Source organism: Myxocyprinus asiaticus, chromosome 28 (assembly GCF_019703515.2).
Source record: "Myxocyprinus asiaticus isolate MX2 ecotype Aquarium Trade chromosome 28, UBuf_Myxa_2, whole genome shotgun sequence".
In the NCBI taxonomy this organism is placed as follows: Eukaryota; Metazoa; Chordata; class Actinopteri; order Cypriniformes; family Catostomidae; genus Myxocyprinus; species Myxocyprinus asiaticus.
Window position 1 is genome coordinate 23,592,674 of NC_059371.1, and position 21,987 is coordinate 23,614,660.

Consider the following 21,987-nt stretch of genomic DNA (forward strand, 5'->3'; position numbering starts at 1 on the left):
GTCAATATTGACTAACTGTACTATATTGAATTTCAGTGATATATTAATAAAAAAGAGACGAATGTCATAGTTATTTATCCTTAGGTAAGTATCTTTATCTTCATTCATTATTTCTTTCTTTCTTTTTAATCATGCTTTTTCATAACATGGATGAACCAAAATTAGGCTCATTAAAATATGTTTCGTATGTAATGGAATGGCAGCCATTACTTTAATTTGGAAACCCATGCCATTAATTAATTTTTGCAGCTGGCTTATACTTCCATCTAGTGGACATAAAACATAAGACAGGAAGAATCCAACCATGAACTCATCAACATCAAGGGTTCATGGCCTCAATCTGCAAGCAAGCTGACAGTGTTGCTATGACTACAGTTGCTGCACAGTGAGGCATAAAAATAGATAAACAAGAAAATTTTAAGAAACACTGGTTCCTCAGTGCATTCTTACAGCTCTGTTTGCATATTTAAACTATTAGACTTAAGTGAAATAAATGCAATTCTATCAGGAAGACTCGCAGACTTGAGTGAAATTTAAGATGACATTTATTTTATGAATATAAAACAGAAATGTAATGTCTCTCTTTGGCGTAAGCCCCATCTGGCGGTCCGAAGAAGTTGTACTTGGAACCATCATATCCTGCCGGAGATAGGAGGCAGGGGCGAGGAGCCTACCCCTGTGCAGGACGGGACTAAACTGGTGGTGGTGGGGTGGTGGAGGTTGCCGTGTTAGCACACTGAAACAGCAATGTGATAGATTGTGAGCAGACTTATAAAGCATTGGCTTACATGTGATTGGCTAGGAGTTACCTAGCTAATGGTGCGATGATGTACAGCTGCTAGTCTTCCCGCTAGAACTACGCTGAGCTTACATTTCCAAAAGGCTTTTTAACATATACAAATTTAAAAAAAGTTTGTTGCCGAAATAAATATTAAAGATAAAAGATCTAATGTAGGCTACTACTAGTTCTACTCACTGCATTCTCATTTATATAAAGGCCTGCACATGGAGTGGAATGTTGTCTTGCTGTAGTCTGAACAAAAAGGTTTTATTTAATTATTAAGAAGTTACTTTTAACGTTTTAATCTGAGTTAGAATTATTATTATGATCATTTTGAATTGATGTAGGCTTTTTAAGGAATGATAAATTATTAATAAATTATTTTAAAGACATGGCACCTTTTTGATCAATCTCATATTATGTAACGTAACAGGACTACAACAGAACTAAATCTATATTTCTTTTGAGTTTACCAGCATGTGTTGTGACCATGAAGGACATTCCCCCTTTATTCAGGTTCTTATATAGCTCTCTTCAAAGACACATAATATAGATTCCTATGACGAGTGTTCAGTTCTGACATTTTGTATTGAGCTCAGGCTGTATGAATCCTTGATAAAGCTCATCTGTCTGTCAAAGCAAAAGGTCAGGTTCTTCAGTCACTTAGCTTGGAAAGCACATTGACAGAAAAATTGTGCACAGAAAAAAGTAAAATCTCTGAATAAAGAGGTAGAAATGTAATGTACAAAGTATTTAAAAAAAATTCAAGATGTTTACCCAGTCAAATAACACATTTATTTTGAACAACATTCTTTTGAGGTAAATTGACTTTACATTGACTTGACATTTCTTCAAAATAACTGTAATAACAAAACAATCAAAAATGGCAAAACAGTTTGAATGATTTTTACCCTGCATAATTCAGTTTGGATGTCTCCACAGGAGACAATTCAATTGCATTTCACTTTAAATGAACCAAGTGCCCTTTCAATGGCATTTTCATAAGTAGGATATGGGATATGTGACTTTTATTTTCTTTTTTTTAAGGGAAAAAGATAACCCTCATGTTCTGTTAAGACTGTCTTTATGTTTGGGGTCCCACAGACCCAGTTCTGTATATGTAAAAATAAAACAATTATTTAAAATGTAATCTTTTCTTGAATTTATTTATTTTTGTATATGTTGCTCTGACTTAATCAAATCCCAGTAGACAGACAGTATTAAAATTATAACCCTCTATTTAACCACAAAGCAGGCTTACACTCTCTGAAAGGTGATTGTTATCCAGAATAATACAATTTCTGTTTGGGATCAATTTGACCCCAGCAAAAATGCATAGTAGAAAAATACACAAACAAATCAAAGTAAAATCTTAGCATGTGAATGTATTATTATTATTATTATTATTATTATTATTATTATTATTATTATTAGTAGTAGTAGTAGTAGTAGTAGTATTAATCACGTTTTATATCTGAGGTCTCTATGACCCAAAAATTTTAATGTAACATTTTTCATGGATGCTGGCTTTTACTGTCTCTCAGTCTGAATGAATATAATATGAATATGACAGAATATGGAATATGGTTAAAGGAAAAAGATTGTCAGCAGAAATTGGAAAACAATTATTAGTATATTGTTTCTTACTGACATAACTACATTTTACTGTACTTTAGTGACTTCATATTTCAAGCACAGTACATTGTTCTCATTTGAGGACAGAAAGAGGCCAGACAGAGACACATGGCTCCTCCCTCAATTTTAGTAAAAACATTCCAGCCAAGGAAGAGCGCCAGCGAATATGAAACCCTGGAATTCTCTGTTTCTGGTCCTTTCTCCTTGTGAGCTGTCTAACTGGAGGACAAGGACGTTCCATAACCAGCTACGGTTCACATCAGCCTCTCAGAGTTTTGAAATTCTTTTGTTTTGTTAGAAAAAGTGTCCATTGTCCAAACCCACCATGAAAGCCACCATATTCTTCATTCTCTCGATCATATTTACTCAGCGTTCCAGAGGCCAGTACCACTACCAGGGTCTGATGAACTACCTGGAAAACAGGATGCTCGCTATGGAGGTAAGAATAATTCGGTTTGTCTGGCCAAAATCTGCTGTCTTGACAAATTATGATGTATAAGTCTATACTGTCTGCAGTCCTGCTGGATTTCAGCCATCTTACAAAGACTTTTATTTTTCAAGAACAGATGAGGCACAATTCCATACAGCTCAAATTTCGCAATTAATCACGATTTGGTGATTTCTTAAAAGACCACTGAAGACGTAATTCAAAGTCTGTGAGAAAATCAGTGCTAACATCTTTTCTACTCTATCCCCCCATCAAAGTGTTCAAAAAGTGCAATAAACAATGATCACAGATTGAAACCTTGGCACCACTTTGATTTCACTTACAGTTTTAGGCAGCATTGAAACTAAAGATTTCAATTTTAGTGTGCTAGAATTGTTTACAGAGTGGCAATATCTGTTAAAGCATGTTTTGTTCATAAACACACATCTGGCACACAATGCAAGCTCCCTCAAGAAACAGCACCTCAACACAGCAGTGACTGAAACAATGTTTCTCAAACCAAAAATCCAAGACTTAGATGAACATTCAAACAAAACGGGTGGCTGTTGATCAAAGCCAGTGCTGTGCTGTCTGACATCTACTCTGAAGATTCAACTCTTTATCTTAGTCTTTCTTTTGTACACTGCCTTGTACTCCAGAGCAGAGAAACATCCCTCTGATTGACAGAGTCATGTAGTTCAGCAGTTTTTTTCTCAGTGAAGATGAAAAATTACGCTAATTCAGTAAGCAAAATAATTGTTATGATTAAGTAGACACCTCATAAGATTAATGAAATGTATCCAGTGAATCTCCATATTTTACCATATACAGGCAGGTCAGTTTTAATTATCTGAATCAGCAGGAGTCCACTGAACTAAAAAATGTCTTGGTTACTGTCGTAACCTCCGTTCCCTGATGGAGGGAAAGGAGATGTTGTGTCGATGTAGTGACACTAGGGGTTGCTCTTGGGAGCCCCAAACACCTCTGATCTTTGAGAAAAGGCCAATGAGAATTGGTGAGCGGAATTTGCATGCCACTCCCCCGGACATACGGGTATAAAAGGAGCTGGCTCGCAACCACTCATTCAAGTTTTGTGCTGAGGAGTTGAGACAGGGTTCCAGACATTTCAGTGGGTAGTACAGCATTGTGGCAAGAGGGACACAACGTCTCGTTCCCTCCATTAAGGAACAGAGGTTATGACAGTAACCAAGACATTCCCTATCTGTCACTCACTCGACGTTGTGTCGATGTAGTGACAATAGGTGTCCCTATACAAAACGCTACAACTCTCTACACTGTTATGTGGACTGCCGATGCAGGTGCAAGCAAGCTGCTGCGTGCGTAATAGCAGGTGCATCTGTCTGCATGTAGCCTCCCCTCAATGCCCCAAAACACATCATGTAGTTCTCCACATCCCTGGGGGGGGGGGGGGTGGGGATTGGGGAAGAGACGTAACTAGTATGGGAGCAGGCCGCACCAGCTGCGGCCTTTTCTCTCTATGTTTTTTCTCTCCACAGAGGAGTTCTTTTCCCTTCCTATTCTTTCAGGGGGAAAAGACACTGCAGAGACCACATCCTGCCCGAAGGGAAGGTTAACATGTGGCAAATATGTCATGTGGGCTCACCAGCCAGATATGTAAGAGGCGTGGTGGTATGTCCTGCCAGAAAGGGAGGAGCTCTACAAACACAGTGACCAGAAGCAGAGAGGGTTATACCACGGAAAATACATCACAGGGGGCTACCAGAATTAACCAGTGCCTGTGGAGCATCTACCCTAGTACAGGGCACACTAGCACCCGTACTAGGTCCGGCTAGGGATTCCTCCGCTGAATTTGCCAGCCACAGGGCTAGGGAGGAAAGACATCCAGGGTGAACTTGCATGGGAGAAAAGAGCGCATGAACTGCATGGGAGAAAAGAGCACACGTCTTCACCTCACGGAGGGGAAAGGCGTTGTACGCAAGCGATACACCCGGCCAGCTGTCCCGCACACTTACCTATTCATACCTGACAATACAAGGGATGAAACCGGCTCAACCCGGAGATTATAAAATCTCATGAAGGTATTGGGTGTTGCCCAGCCCGCTGCCCTTCTGATGTCTGCTAGAGAGGTGCCATTGGCCAGTGCCCATGAGGATGCCACACTCCACGTAGAGTGTGCTCATATTCCCAAACGGGCGGGCATGGCCTGGGCCTGGTATGCCAGCACGTTGGCATCCATGATCCAATGGGCAAGACTCTGTTTGGAGACAGCGTTCCCTTTCCGCTGTCTGCCAAAGCAAACAAAGAGCTGCTCAGAGCATCTAAAGCTCTGCATGCGATCCAAGTAGGTGCGCAAAGCACGCACCGGACACAGCAATGATAAGGCTGGGTCTGCCTCCTCCCGGGGCAGTGCTTGCAGGCTCACCATCTGATCCCTAAAAGGAGTCTTGGGAACCTTGGGCACATAGCCTGGTCGGGGTCTCAGGACCATGTGAGAGTCCTCCGGACCAAACTCCAGGTAGGTGTCGCTGACAGAGAATGCCTGTAGGTTCCCAACCCTCTTGATGGAGGTGAGCGCGGTCAGGAGGGCCATCTTCAAGGAGAGGGCTTTCAGCTCGACTGACTCTAGAGGCTCAAACGGGGCTCTCCAGAGGCCCAGAAGGACTACGGAGAGATCCCATGTGGGGAAGAGGTGCAGCCTAGGATGATTCAGCCTCCTGGCACCCCTCAGGAACCTGATGATCAGGTCATGCTTCCCTAGGGACTTACCCTCCACTGCATTGTGGTGTGCCGCTATGGCGGCCACATACACCTTCAAGGTGGGGGGGGACAGCTTCCCCTCCAGCCTCTCCTGCAGGAAGGAAAGCACTGACCAGACTGCACATCTCCGGGGGTCTTCGCCTCGAGAAGAACACCAATTCGCAAACAAACACCACTTCAGGGCATATAGCTGCCTCGTAGAGGGAGCCCTGGCCTGAGTGATTGTGTCTAGACCACTTAGGTCTTCCATGTCCCGTCCAAGGGCCAGACATGGAGATTCCAGAGGTCTGGGCGTGGGTGCCAGATGGTGCCTCGTCCCTGAGAAAGAAGGTCCTTCCTCAGGGGAATTCGCCAGGGAGGGGCTGTCACGAGGAGCATGAGGTCTGAGAACCAGGTCTGGGTGGGCCAGTACGGTGCCACTAGGATGACCTGTTCCTCATCCTCCCTGACCTTGCACAGGGTCTGTGCAAGTAGGCTCACTGGGGGGAACGCATACTTGCGCAGCCCCTGGGGCCAGCTGTATGCCAACACGTCTGTCCTGAGGGGAGCCCCCATCAGGGAATACCAGAGCGGGCAGCGGGAGGATTCCTGGGAAGCAAACAGGTCTACCTGTGCCTTGCCGAATTGACTCTAAATCAGCTGGACCACCTGGGGGGTGGAATCCCCACTCTCCCCTGAGCGTCACCTGCTGTGACAGCATGTCCACTGTGGCGTTGAGGTTGCCCAGGATGTAAAGTGGTCCGCAGCGACCTCAGTGGACGAGTTGCGACAAGGAGCGTGCTGGGGAATGGGTGGTCCACGGGGGATTACCTGGCGGAGCCATACCCATTGGAGCCCCCAAATCGCCTCAAGCGTCAACAGACCCCAGCTCATACCTGTAGGTAGAAGGCCCAGCTGGAGTGGCTTTCCCCCGGAAGAAGGAAAGTTGATACCGCAACGTTGCCATGGTCATGTTCTCGCAATGAGAACATGAACCATTCGCGAACGCTGCCTCAATGTGATTACGGCCCAGACACACGAGGCAGCAATTGTGGCCATCGGAGGTGGAGAGATATCGACCGCACCCAGGAATTACACAAAGACGGAAATGAATCCTTAAAAAGATGCTGTCCATCAATGCATGCTCTTTTAGAGGAAAATATACTCTTATTCCTCAGAATATATACTCTTTTAGAGGCTGACGAAGCGCCCGGGGGCGTACTCTGCTGCTGAAATGCACCGTATATCCAACAGCATACGCTTCTGAAGAGGTGAATGGACCGGCAGTGAAGTTCAGCTGTGTGAGAATCAACCGCTCGGCTCCGAAGAAAAAAACCTGAATGAGTGGTTGCGAGCCAACTCCTTTTATACCCGTATGTCCGGGGGAGTGGCATGCAAATTCCACTCGCCAATTCTCATTGGCCTTTTCTCAAAGATCAAAGGTGTTTGGGGCTCCCAAGAGCAACCCCTAGTGTCACTACATCGACACAACGTCAAATGAGTGACAGATAGGGAAACAGTGTTATTATTAAAATGTGTACAAGCTACTGTTAATTAACAATTTATTTAGCAGTCAAGATGTTTGTAACGTAGTCGAAGAGACGATGATGTGTGATGAACCCAAGTGCAGTTTTATTTACAAATATGATATCCATAAAACCATAACTCCAAACGTGAACAAAACAAAAACATGAACTTGACTAAACTTGACTTGAACAAAACATAAACATAAACATGAACTTGACTTGACTTAACATGACTTGACTATGAACTTGTCATAAACAATAACACGACATTACACAAACAATACCTGACCATGGACAATGGCAAACATAAGGCTTAAATACATGGACAAGGGAGAAACATGACAATGATAACCAATGACAAGACAGAACTGATAACAAGGTACAGTAACTAGACAATAAACCAATGAAAACAAGACACATGAACATGGAGGGAAACATGAAATCACATGACCAGGGGACCACATGACAAGATCACTTGACAACGAAACAGGAACAAACATGGCATGGAACAAAACACATACAACCCTAACAATGTTATGTAAGGGATAATGTACTGTCAGCCGGTTGTTATCACACTATAAACCCTGACAGGGTGATCAGGACTCTGACGCTAGGCCTCTTATTACATGGCTACTAACAAAATAAATAAATATAGTACATGGAAATATTGATTATCATTGAAATTATGTAATTTATGAAGAAAGAAATCACAGAATTGCGTGTTCTGTTGGTGTTTATTTTGTGAATTATTTTGTCTGACTCCTCAATATTCAGTCGATTACAAGACTACTTGCCAAATAAATAAATAAATGGACATGAAACTTTTGAGATGAAATTATTTTTAGCTTACTTGTAGAGATCGCACAGTGATCTGAGAAGCAGGAGAGACGGCTCGCAGAACCAGGATGAGTGGTCTGATACCTCTTAATCCTGGGATGGGCGGTTGTTACAGAGCAATATCTGACCACTGGATGGTGCCACTGACTAATAAGAATCGAGTATTCCAGAGAGCCATGTAATAAGTAAAATTATTATTCAACTGAACAGATGTGTCAAATTTACATATTCTTATTACTGATAAATTCATATAATTAAAATGTCTAATTTATGCTTTCTTATTATAACTAAAATCTGGAATGAATAGCACATTACCTCAGCAAGACCTGGTGGATATCTAATTTGAAATATTCAAAAAACTTTATAAAAAATAAGCATTACGCTAGTTCAGGCAGGTCACATTAGTCAAGCTTCAATTGGCTGACTTTCAGCTGATCATGACATCTACCAACATAATTCAGACACATACCAGACTGCTTCTTTTTAAGTCCTGAATTCATTTATTCTCTCAGCTGCCTTGTTGGAGGTTTGATTTGCTGCTCTCCCCGCTCTTTTGATGCATGGCTGCATGGATGGATGGAGAGATCACCTACCAGCACCAACAGATTGCTTCAATAAGTCAATAAAAGTATTAATTTGACAGAAGTGGTCCTGACTGATATATGCTATGTGTGGTAACTGATATGATTCAGGTAAAAAATATTGTTACTCATTTTAAGGGTTACAGGTATAAGGTAGGTACAATGCATCCGGAAAGTATTCACAGCGCTTCACTTTTTCCACATTTTGTTATATTACAGCCTTATTCCAAAATGGATTAAATTCATTATTTTCCTCAATTCTACAAACAATACTCCATAATGACAACATGAAATAAGTTTGTTTGAAATCTTTGCAAATTTATTAAAAATAAAATACGAAGAAAAAAAAAATCACATGTACATAAGTATTACCAGCCTTTGCTCAATACTTTGTTGAAGCACCTTTGGCACCAATTACAGCCTTGAGTCTTTTTGAGTATGATGCTACAAGCTTGGCACACCTATTTCTGGGCAGTTTCTCTCATTCTTCTTTGCAGGACCTCTCAAGCTCCATCAGGTTGGATGGGGAGCGTTGGTGCACAGCCATTTTCAGATCTCTCCAGAGATGTTCAATCTGGTTCAAGTCTGGGCTGTGGCTGGGCCACTCCTTTGTTATCTTGGCTGTGTGCTTAGGGTCGTTGTCCTGTTGGAAGATGAACCTTCGCCCCAGTCTGAGGTCCAGAGCGCTCTGGAGCAGGTTTTCATCAAGGATGTCTCTGCACATTGCTGCATTCATCTTTCCCTCGATCCTGACTAGTCTCCCAGTTCCTGCCGCTGAAAAACATCTGCACAGCATGATGCTGCCACCACCATGCTTTACTGTAGGGATGGTATTGGCCAGGTGATGAGCGGTGCCTGGTTTCCTCCAGGCATGACGCCTGCCATTCAGGCCAAAGAGTTCAATCTTTGTTTCTCATGGTCTGAGAGTCCTTCAGGTGCCTTTTGGCAAACTCCAGGTGGGCTGTCATGTGCCTTTTACTGAGAAGTGGCATCCGTCTGGCCACTCTACCATACAGGCCTGATTGGTGGAGTGCTGCAGAGATGGATGTTCTTCTGGAAGGTTCTCCTCTCTCCACAGAGAAATGCTGGAGCTCTGTCAGAGTGACCATCGGGTTCTTGGTCACCTCCCTGACTAAGGCCCTTCTCCCCCGATCGCTCAGTTTGGCCGGGCGGCCAGCTCTAGGAAGAGTCCTGGTGGTTCCAAACTTCTTCCATTTATGGATGATGGAGGCCACTGTGCTCATTGGGACCTTCAATGCTGCAGAAATTTTTCTGTACCCTTCCCCAGATTTGTGCCTCGACACAATCCTGTCTCAGAGGTCTACAGGCAATTCCTTGGACTTCATGGCTTGGTTTGTGCTCTGACATGCACTGTTAACTGTGGGACCTTATATAGACAGGTGTGTGCTTTTCCAAATCATGTCCAATCAACTGAATTTACCACAGGTGGACTCCAATCAAGTTGTAGAAACATCTCAAGGATGATCAGTGGAAACAGGATGCACCTGAGCTCAATTTTGAGTGACATGGCAAGGGCTGTGAATACTTATGTACATGTGATTTTTTTTTTATTTATTTTTTTTTTTTTTAATAAATTTGCAAAGATTTCAAACAAATTTCTTTCATGTTGTCATTATGGGGTTTTGTTTGTAGAATTTTGGATGCACTGTATAACCCCTTAATGAATATTCCAGCTTCAATGCAAGTGTGACGAGAAGGAGGGCGGGACCGGGACATGACTCCCTAATCAGGCTAATCAGCCGAGGAGAGGGATAAAGGCAGCCGGATGCAGCAGTTCAGGAAAGAGAGAGAGAGAGAGAGCCACACGCAGCTGCAGTGTGTGTGTTTATGTTTTTGTCTTTTTGTTTTAATTTTACATTAAATATTACTTTGACTGTTCAGCTTGTTCCTGCCTTCTCCTTTCCCATTTGAACCCTGTTACAGCAAGTTAAGCTCAATTGACAGCATTTGCGGCATACTGTTGCTTTCTTTTCTTGTCCCTCCTTTTCTTTAAAAAAATTCACAATTCTGGATTATAGTGGCACTTACAGTAGAAGAGAATGGGGCCGTAAATGTTAAAATATTCACTTTTACTTTCAGTTTCCAAAGTATAGCCACAAGACATAAACAATATGCATGTTTACATAATTTTAGTGTTATAAAATCGCTTGATAACGTTTTCTGGGTAAATTATATCCAATTTTACAACTCCATTGCCATGGTGATGTGACAATGTAATGTGTGCTGACTCCATATAACAATTAATGTAACTGTAAAGGGGTTAGAGGGAAAGGAGGAGGTGAGAACCGGCTTAACAATATAAATAATAGTTTAATAATAAACTTAAACAAAAACACACAAACATAAACAGGTACTGGGCAGCTGCCTGTAATTCTCTCTCTCTCCAACTGTTGTCTCCGGTTGCCTTTATCCCATGCTCGACTCATCAGGCTGATTGGAGTCCAGGCGTGCGTCATTCTGGCCCGGCCCCGCCCTCCGCGCTACACTCCTCCCTGCATTGCCTCAAGCTGGCATGACGTACATACCCCCCTCCTCCTCTCCGGGAGGGGGCGTGCCTTGTGCCCCGCCTGCCGGCGGGTCATCCCCGCCTTCTTTGACCTGGGAGGAGACAGGAGGGGAAAACAAACAAACCAAAAAAAAGGGAAAGGCCAACACGGAGTGACAGCGAGAGAGAGAGAGGAGAGAGAGAAAAAAAACTCACTCACCGGTTCTCTGATGCGCTGTCGCTTGGTCCACGATCACTCCTCCACCCTCTTAGGCGGACGACAGCCGGAGTCAAACCTCCGACCCCCAACAGACGGAACGCCCCTCTGCATTTCTGGCATCACGTGGGGACACTCTTCCATCCCCGGCAGTGGCCCTACTGCTCCAGTCGGTTGGGGAGTCGATTCCCTCCTCCCCTCAAAGATGGCGGTCTTCCCTCGCCCCCTCCGCATTTCTGGCGGCCGGCAGGGCACTCCTCCGCTCCTGGCAGCGGCTCCATCGTTCCAGGCGGTCGGGGAGTCCAGTCCCTCCTCGCCTCACGGATGGCGGCCGTTCCCCGCGTCCAGGCGTTCGGGGTATTCTGTCCCCCAGTGGATGCAGTGGCGCTCCCCTGGGTGGACGGCAGTGTCGAGGACTCTACGACGGGCATCCCTCCTCCTTCCCGGGTTTCGGCACCAATGTAAAGGGGTTAGAGGGAAAGGAGGAGGCGAGAACCGGCTTGACAATATAAATAATAGTTTAATAATAAACCCCAACTCGGGTTGCCTTTATCCCTTGCTCACCTCATCAGGCTGATTGGGGTCCAGGCGTGCGTCATTCCGGCCCGGCCCTGCCCTCCGCGCTACAGTAACCTTTCAACGAATGAGCGTTTTAACTTCCCTAACCAATGCCTTGAATAGGAAAAAAGAAATCTTCAGAGACTAACTGCTTTCTGTTAGAGACTAACAGAGTAACTCTTTTGTACAGTTATTGCCAATGGCCTTTTAATGCACAGAAAACTATTCACATTTGGAGTAACTGTTTCATTAGAAAGAATTTCTAGCACTCTTTCATCTGGCAATGTCCAATTAAAGACAGGCTGCAGATCATTTTAAACAATTACATGACTTATTAGTGAGTTTGTTATACTTCCAGGAACGTATTGCCCTGTGGCATGAACAGAACAACCGCTACAATGCTGATCTGAAGGAATTTAGGCAGCAAGCTACAGACCTGTTGGAGAAGTTAGGCAAGGAGTACACTAAACTGCATTCAGACCTGGAGGGTGCCGCAGCACAGGTGGACCGTGTAGAGCGTGAGATGGACTACACTGAAACCAAGAATCCTCCAAAGCCTTGTGTTAAAGCAGCAGACAAGATGGTGGAACAGGACGTGGTTGTCAAGGAGAGGAAGAAGGAAGAGTTCTTCGAGGTCTCTGGTGAGTATGGGAAATGGCAGCTGAAGCTCAGCTCAAGCCACTTGGAATTTGCTTTTGCTCATTTACTTTAAGTTTTAGCCTTGACATTGTCTTGGCAGATAGAAAGACCCTAGTTACAGTACATAGTATACCAGTTTGGAGGATCTGCCTCTGGAAAATTGCGATACTGGAAAATAGAACTAAAAAATTGGTGGGAGTTAATGGCTGCAACTCAAGACAGAGAGTGTGAATGAAGAGCATGTGCACTGATTTGCAGTTCTCATTTCTATATTTTAAGAGCTAACTAATTACACTCAGCCATATTGGGATTTTGCTATAGTGCTTTGAGAGAAGGCTGTGTTACTGTCTCATCTGAACAGTTTTTGCATTAATGGTTACCCAATGTTATGCTAATGCTTGGCTTGTACTGAAGATTTGCTCATTTATAGGAAAGATGTGGTGTGTCTTGGTAGTAAGGGAACAAGGAACAAAGCCATTGGTTGAGTCCGTGTTGTTGTGCTGGGCTGGACGGGCCAATAAAAACAAACAGAGTAATTTATATAGTGCTAAAAATACCCTGTGCTAACAGTTTTCAAAGAAAAAAATGTATGAATGGCTTACTTATAGTTGTCACTGCATATTAAGCTGGGATTGGAGAAAATATTTTAACATTGAAAAAGTTGTACACTTCAGCTTTAAAGGTTAGTTCACCCAAAAATGAAAATTCTCTTATGATTTACTCACCCTCATACCATCCCAGATGTGAATGACTTTCTTTCATCTGCTGAACACAAACAAAGATTTTTAGAAGAATATCTCAACTCTCTAGCTCCATACAATTCACAAAATAAAGTAAATGGGTGCCAAAATTTTGAAGCTCCAAAATCCACACAAGAGCACCATAAAACTAATCCAGACAACTCTGGTGATTAAATCCATATTTTCTGAAGCGATATGATAGGTGTGGGTGAGAAACAGATCAATATTCAAGTCCTTTTGCCTTCACTTTCACTTTCTCCTTCTTGTGTTTTTGGTGATTCACATTCTTCGTGCATATCACCCCCTACTGGGCAGGGAGGAGAATTTATGATAAAAAAGAACTTAAATATTGATCTTTTTTTCACCCACACCTATCATATCGTGTCTGATCACATGGATTTAACAACTGGAGTAATATGGATTACTTTTATGATGCCCTTAAATTTTGGCACCCATTTCACGTGCGTTGTATGGCCTACAGAGGTGAAATATTCTTCTAAAAATCTTAATTTGTGTTTTGCAGAAGAAAGAATCTGGGATGGCATGAGGGTGGGTAAATCATGAGAGAATTTTCATTTTTGGGTGAACTAACCCTTTAAAGGAGGAAAGTTTATATAAATCACAAAAAAAGTCTGTGATATTTTATTCCAATATATATATATATATATACAGGTGCATCTCAATAAATTAGAATGTCGTGGAAAAGTTCATTTATTTCAGTAATTCAGCTCAAATTGTGAAACTCGTGTATTAAATAAATTAAATGCACACAGACTGAAGTAGTTTAAGTCTTTGGTTCTTTTAATTGTGATGATTTTGGCTCACATTTAACAAAAACCCACCAATTCACTATCTCAAAAAATTAGAATACATCATAAGACCAATAAAAAAAACATTTTTAGTGAATTGCTGGCCTTCTGGAAAGTATGTTCATTTACTGTATATGTACTCAATACTTGGTAGGGGCTCCTTTTGCTTTAATTACTGCCTCAATTCGGCATGGCATGGAGGTGATCAGTTTGTGGCACTGCTGAGGTGGTATGGAAGCCCAGGTTTCTTTGACAGTGGCCTTCAGCTCATCTGCATTTTTTGGTCTCTTGTTTCTCATTTTCCTCTTGACAGTACCCCATAGATTCTCTATGGGGTTCAGGTCTGGTGAGTTTGTTGGCCAGTCAAGCACACCAACACCATGGTCATTTAACCAACTTTTGGTGCTTTTGGCAGTGTGGGCAGGTGCCAAATCCTGCTGGAAAATGAAATCAGCATCTTTAAAAAGCTGGTCAGCAGAAGGAAGCATGAAGTGCTCCAAAATTTCTTGGTAAACGGGTGCAGTGACTTTGGTTTTCAAAAAACACAATGGACCAACACCAGCAGATGACATTGCACCCCAAATCATCACAGACTGTGGAAACTTAACTCTGGACTTCAAGCAACTTGGGCTATGAGCTTCTCCACCCTTCCTCCAGACTCTAGGACCTTGGTTTCCAAATGAAATACAAAACTTGCTCTCATCTGAAAAGAGGACTTTGGACCACTGGGCAACAGTCCAGTTCTTCTTCTCCTTAGCCCAGGTAAGACACCTCTGACGTTGTCTGTGGTTCAGGAGTGGAATACGACAACTGTAGCCAAATTCCTTGACACGTCTGTGTGTGGTGGCTCTTGATACCTTGACCCCAGCCTCAGTCCATTCCTTGTGAAGTTCACCCAAATTCTTGAATCGATTTTGCTTGACAATCATAAGGCTGCGGTTCTCTCGGTTGGTTGTGCATCTTTTTCTTCCACACTTTTTCCTTCCACTCAACTTTCTGTTAACATGCTTGGATACAGCACTCTGTGAACAGCCAGCTTCTTTGGCAATGAATGTTTGTGGCTTACCCTCCTTGTGAAGGGTGTCAATGATTGTCTTCTGGACAACTGTCAGATCAGCAGTCTTCCCCATGATTGTGTAGCCTAGTGAACCAAACTGAGAGACCATTTTGAAGGCTCAGGAAACCTTTGCAGGTGTTTTGAGTTGATTAGCTGATTGGCATGTCACCATATTCTAATTTTTTGAGATAGTGAATTGGTGGGTTTTTGTTAAATGTGAGCCAAAATCATCACAATTAAAAGAACCAAAGACTTAAACTACTTCAGTCTGTGTGCATTGAATTTATTTAATACACGAGTTTCACAATTTGAGTTGAATTACTGAAATAAATGAACTTTTCCACGACATTCTAATTTATTGAGATGCACCTGTATATATATATATATATATATATATATATATATATATATATATATATATATACTGATTACAAAGTATAGTCAGCACATTACTGATGTAAAAAACAGCACCATCACTATTTGGAAAAAAGCCATTTTTGATCAAATCTAGACAGGCCCCATTTCCAGCAGCCATCACTCCAACACTTTATCCTTGAGTAATCATGCTAAATTGCTAATTCGGTACTAGAAAATCACTTGTCATTATATCAAACACAGCTGAAAGCTATTTGTTTCATTAAATGAAGCTTAACATTGGCTTTGTGTTTGTTTTTGTGTTGCCACAGTATGCAATAGACTGGCATGTCTTAAGGTCAATATTAGGTCACAAATGGCAAAAAAGAAACAGCTTTCTCTAGAAACTCGTCAGTCAATCATTGTTTTGAGGCTATACAATGCTTGAAATTGCCAAAAAAACTGAAGGTTTCATACAAAGGTATACACTACAGTCTTCAAAGACAAAGGACAACTGGCTCTTACAAGGACAGAAAGACACGTGGAAGGCCCAGATGAACAACTAAACAAGAGGATAAGTACATCAGAGTCTCTAGTTTGAGAAATAGACGCCTCACATGTCCTCAGCTGACAGCTTCATTGAATTATCAGAAATTGTATTTACTTTTATTTGTTCAGCAATAAAAAGGATATAATTAAAACAATGAAGGTATTGGAAAATATGGCGAGACGATATTTGACGACATCTGTTTTACACCTCTTCTATTAAAAATGTAAAATCCAAAAGAGATGTAAGATTTTAGCCACAAAATGTGGCAAATCATGACAGGAGAGTCTTTTAAAACCCAAAACCTTCAATAAATCATATATCTTAGAAACAGTAACCATGTTCTGTAATCTAAAACAGACAGACACCAAAAAAATGATGGTGATTAAGAACATTAACCCCTTATCCTCACTTAGTACAATCTTCCCTTGCTTACATAGTTGCAATAACCTGTGTGGCATTGAAAGATGGTCGTTAAACTGTTGCGGATGTAAAATGGACATTATGCCATATTGTGAAGGCTTATAAGGCAGTGTCAGCTGTGTTACTTTAATTTTAACTCCTCTTTCTACAGGTCTTTTTTCTCTCTCTCATTTGCATTTGTGTTCTCTGGGGTTTTATTTTATTGCTTCCTACAATAAAGTCAAACAAATGTAATGTGCTCTTCCAAGATCTAAAGGCCAAGATCAGGGTTTGAACTCACTAATTGCTTAGTTTCGATTCCACTTTTCACGACGCTGTCCTCCACTGCTTGTGCAAAGCAAGATACGAAGCATTCTGTTTAAATTGCTTCAAAGTTTGCCATTTTAATCATTAAGTACATGCCGCATTCACATTTATCATGTTTGTTTTCATTGACAGTGTGCGTTAACATTGTATCCAGTATTCAAGCAATGAAGATCCTTAAGAGACTGGGGAGTCCCAAAGGTGTCTGGACCAAAGATGCCATATCAGCAAAAGTCTATGTCTTTAACAGCACGTCTGATAACACACTGTATGAGTTCAACTCCGTCCGAGAGCTCTCCACATCATCAGGCATATCTAAAGGCAGACAAGTTAGTCTACCCTCTGCTTGGAACGGAACCGGTCATGCGGTATATGATGGCTTCCTCTACTATGTCAGTGAGGACTCTGAGCTCCGAATTATTAAATATGACCTCAGCAATGGTTCAGTTGCAGACAGTGCAGTGTTTCCTGTAGAAGATCACACCCCAGTGTACAGCCTTAATCCAGAGACTCTGGTAGACCTAGTGGCAGATGAAGATGGGCTATGGGCACTATACGCTGCTGGAGACACCATCAACCTAGCTAAAATGGACGCCAACTCCCTGGACATAGAGCAGATGTGGGACACGGCATGCCCGAGAAACAATGCTGAAGCAGCTTTTATTGTATGTGGCACAGTCTATGTGGTTTACAACACCAAGCCACCAAGCCGCTCACGTGTGCAGTGTGTGTTTGATGTGAATGACATGGTAAGCAGTGGTGAGGCCCCACTGGTTTATTTCTCCAGGCGCTATGGGGCCCATTCCAGCCTGAAATACAATCCTGAGGAGAGGCAGCTTTATGCATGGGATGACGGGTACCAGATTCTTTATAAGCTCGCACTGAAGAAGAAGCTATGGGCGATAATGCCGCCACCTGAGGAATAGGTGTGCGTTTAAAGACACTGTAACATCAAAATGAGGGTTTTGTGGCTTGCAGTCCATGTGTGTGTGCTTTAAGGCCATTTATAATACTTAAGTATTGACAAAATGCACTTTTAGCAGATATAGATATTTAAATTACAGTCTCTACTTTCTGGAAAATCATTCAAAAATATTATTACTCATGTTGTACTACAAAGTTTTTTGTCCAATCAGACGCTCTATAAAATATGAATGTCCCTCCCCCCTGCAACTGACTAGCAAGCAGCAAATCATGGTTCATGGCTTTGATCTAAATAAATTGAAGGCGACTAGCCCTCCGATATGTCCTGCCCAAACTTACTGTTTAAATGTGTAATATGTCAACACAGGTCAGTAAACTGTACTCGCCAAGCAATATCATGGTGTCTTTAAAGGGCATAACATTTCTGGCCTCAAAATGTTTTTCTTTAAAATGATCAATGCACAGATACATTATATTGCTTTAGTTGCACATTTTATTAAAAATATATAAGAGAAAAAAAGGAGTCTTCCTTAAAAGTAGTATACTTGTCTTTCTCAATAACTGACTGATCAGTGGATATAAACTTGCACTCACTCTTGTGAGTGCAAGTGAGCGCTTGGTTGAAGTTTACAAAACTGAAAGTGAAGCAACTCTTTGAAATAAAACATCCATGAAATGACTGAACCAACATTTTATTTAGGCATTTTTAAAATACAAGAACCTTTTCAAACATTACAAGTTATATTAAGTACAAATGATCAATACAAAATTAGAAAGTCGTTTCATTCACAAGGGGGCAGAAACGGTTTGTTAAAACACAGCACACAAGAGTAAGTGGTGAGGTAAAGAACCAGACTGTATTTCGTAACTTTATTATTTTACATTTACCAACAGAAACACACTCTAAGTTATCTGAGTATTACAACATTATTATTATTGTAAAAACAGGTAAGACCAAAAAGTTGTACTTTGTCACAACCATTTCCTCAACAATGACTGGAATTTTTAAAGATTCTGTTAAAATATGAATTCTTACTATATAGAAATACTTCAAGCTTAACAATTACCCTATGAGATGATGGAGGATGTGTCCCACGTGCCATATGGATTTCAAGATATTTTAACACCACCAACTGGAAATAAGTGAAAAGTCATTGCTCTGGAATCTTGAGCTGTGCCCACTGCCCAGCATGTTTGGGCAGCATTGACAACAAGCTTCCTGCATAGTAGGTTCACACTACCAGTGGTTGTGCCTTTGTAACAGCTGTTGCATGCATTTGAATTGTCTGTCTGTAAGCAACCTATATCTCATTTTCTTTTTAATTTAAATCATAAAAGTGTCAAGATGTCCAGGACTTTGAATGGAAGCTCTGACCTAATGCTACTTTTGTGCATTTATGTTATCTGTTTCCAACATTTGCAGCAATTTTTATGCAAATTTGAGTGAGAGGAGAAATTTGGACTATAGCAACTACAGACATGTTAAAGGAATAGTTCACCCAAAATGAAAATTCTGTCATCATTTACTTACATTATTGTTGTAATAAGTGGTATGACTTTTATCTTTTCTTCTTCTTTTTTTAAAAAATTTTTTAAATTTTTTTTTTATTTCTTCTTGTGTACCATGGAAGAAAGAATGTCATACACGTTTGGAGTGACATGAGGGTAAGTAAATTATGACAGATTTTGGTGAACTTACCCTTTAATTTAGCACTGAGCAATGTGAACCAGAGTAGCTCTGTCTGTTAGATTTAAATTCCACTCTGTTATGAATGAAGGTAAATGTAAGAACTAAGTCAGAAACCAGGATTGAGTAAACAGACCAAAGATAAACTTTTAACCACAGAGATAAACAAAAATAAATAAATAAAAATGGAAAATCCTTAGTTGAAATGAAAGACTTAGATTTATGACATAAACATCTAAAAAGTAACATTAATTACTATTTTGACTACTTTGTTAATTATTATCCAGCACTAAAAATGTATACAGTAAAAATATAATAATGATATATCATATTTTATTAATATAAATATTTCCATATGTAACAGACATTGTGTACCACATTATCTCATACATATCCTTTCAATTGTCCATATTTTTAAGACATATTCATAACAGTGTAATTTGTGTGAAATGCAACAAATGCAAATCTTAAGATAAAAAATTAGTTTTAAGTACCTGTGATTTCATGAAGTTATGTCAACCCTGCTCTTGACATACAGGCCTGAATATTAATCTATTTCCAAATTTGAGCATAAATTGTTTACTCCAGACGTTGCCCAGTATAGAAAACTATGACAGTCCAATTTAACTTACAGTAAAATTACATGTCAAAAGATGTCAACTGAACAAGATGTTACTGTAAGTTGTTTAAAATGGAACAGCTGGAGGGTTCAAAGAGGAATTGAATCTGTTAAATACAATGCTATAAATATAACCCTCAATTACCTCCTCAAATGCATTTGAATAATACAAAAAGTGAAAAGAACAACTCACATCAGCCAAGACAGATATCTATGGATATTTCAGTCACGTGAACACACTGTTACTTTAAATGCCCAGTTTTGTACACACGGTACTCACACACGAATATTAATGTAATCACATAAATTTATTTAGCTACATCTGAAGTGTTTTTGTGTGCAAATATGAATTATTTTACATGTAAACTGTCTTTGTTTTGGCAAATCTATGAATAGGAAAAAAAATGTTTGTGCTCTGAAGAAATTCAGACAGTCTTTTTGTACACGTATAACATTTATATAACATCTAGAAACTGAAATTTTTTAAATATATTTCATGATGTGTATACCTTCACACAGGTTGTTTTTCATACAGATTTCAAGAGAAAATGGTTTGTTCATAGTAGCACATAACAAATCCATTTCCTTCTCTTCTGTTCTCTTTTCTCACTCACACAAAACATTGTCCTTTTCCCTCAGTCTCTGATTTACCTTTGTCCTTTCTGAACATATTCTTAACCCATCCAACCCCCAAGATGGTTGATCCTGCTTTCAAAGTCTAAGATATGAGCAGAGCCTTCCACAAAGTACAACAGTACTGTGCACAAAGTTCTACGTGCACGCAGACTGCTTGCAAAACACCACGGTCAGATTTCAAATGCTTTTGTCTGGAAGAAAATTAAAATAGGAAAGAAACATCTCTGCTAACAATACCAAGCTATTCTAGTAACACAAAGTTGGCATTGCAGAGCATTCTAGGTGTAAATGTTTGCACAACATCCCCCAAGAACTGGCTGAGGATCATATGAACTGGAACAGCTTGAATACACGGAACATCAGGCAAACACAACAGAGTTTGAACTTAGATCAGTGTTTGTAAACCATCTAAAGCAACCTGTGTGGGAAATAGCAGGGCTTGGAGAACATTTCTCTTCATCTCTCTCTTTCCCTATTTTATTTATTTATTTTTTAATTTTTTATTTTTTTTACCTTGGACTGTCAGACTGACAATGGTTAGAGAGTGGGGATGCCTTACATATAGCTCTGATCAAGGGCTGGCAATGGGTTTGGGGGAGGGGCAGGACCCCTGACTGTCAAAACTGGCCGTCCTAACCTTCCACTGTAAAAGAACACACATGAAAACTAATCAATGAAAAAATCAGTGTTGTGGAACCTTCTTTGAAACTTGCAAAGCTACAAGCACTGCAAATGTTACACAAGCAATTACTAACTAAAGGATCTATTTCTACTTGATCTAACCCTAAAAATTCATTTTGTTTGCATAGCCTAATGTAATCAGGTTGGTTTATGAATAAAACCAGTTACTTTATATGTTACCACGTGAAGGACATGTTAAGTTATTTAACAAAACATTTTACAATGTACACTGGTATGACTATCAGATTATCAGATTATCAGATTATCTAATATATAAAATAATCAGAGAATATTTCTCAAAAACAATGACTCAAAACAAAAGATACAACAGATACTACTGTGTGTGTCTGTGTGTGTGTGTGTGTGTGTGTGTGTGTGTGTGTGTGTGTGTGTGTTTGTGTATAATGTATATATAAATGTGCTTCATCTGGTAGCATCAAAATTAACTGGTTTTATGCAAACCACCAAAACCAATTTTTAGGGTAATATTAGGTTGAAATACCTCTTTAAGGTAACAATTGCAGGTTACCACTTAGAATAAATCTACATCAAAAACGTAGTTTTAAAAAGCAGTTTAACAAAATATTTTGCTACAAAATGGCACACAGGACTACATTATAGAGCACTGTGGTTGAAATATTTCCCCTTGATACAGCAGAAGAGGAGTTCTCTTTGAAATTGTTGATTTCTGATGATTAAATCTTGACCACAGGTCAGAAGAAGGAATAGCATTTCAGTGTGTAAATTAAAACCAGCACTGACATATTCCACTCATGCATTAT

At 40.6% G+C, this 21,987-nt stretch overlaps 2 protein-coding genes across 2 annotated transcripts in view; one reads left to right on the forward strand and one right to left on the reverse strand.

Annotated features, from left to right (window-relative positions):
• Nucleotides 1-647: 647 nt before the first annotated feature.
• Nucleotides 648-18,107, forward strand: LOC127419534 (olfactomedin-like protein 3B). Its single transcript, XM_051661009.1, has 3 exons — nt 648-2,855; nt 12,145-12,427; nt 16,794-18,107. Exons 1-3 carry the CDS (start codon nt 2,742-2,744, stop codon nt 17,582-17,584), a joined length of 1,188 nt encoding a protein of 395 aa, XP_051516969.1. The 5' UTR covers nt 648-2,741; the 3' UTR covers nt 17,585-18,107.
• Nucleotides 18,108-18,258: 151 nt separating this feature from the next.
• Nucleotides 18,259-21,987, reverse strand: part of LOC127419533 (synaptotagmin-6-like) — a 98,794-nt gene continuing 95,065 nt past the window's right edge. The window contains exon 7 of the mRNA XM_051661008.1: nt 18,259-21,167. Within this exon, the coding sequence (XP_051516968.1) occupies nt 21,096-21,167 (72 nt within the window). The 3' untranslated portion in view covers nt 18,259-21,095. The remainder of the gene's footprint in view (nt 21,168-21,987) is intronic.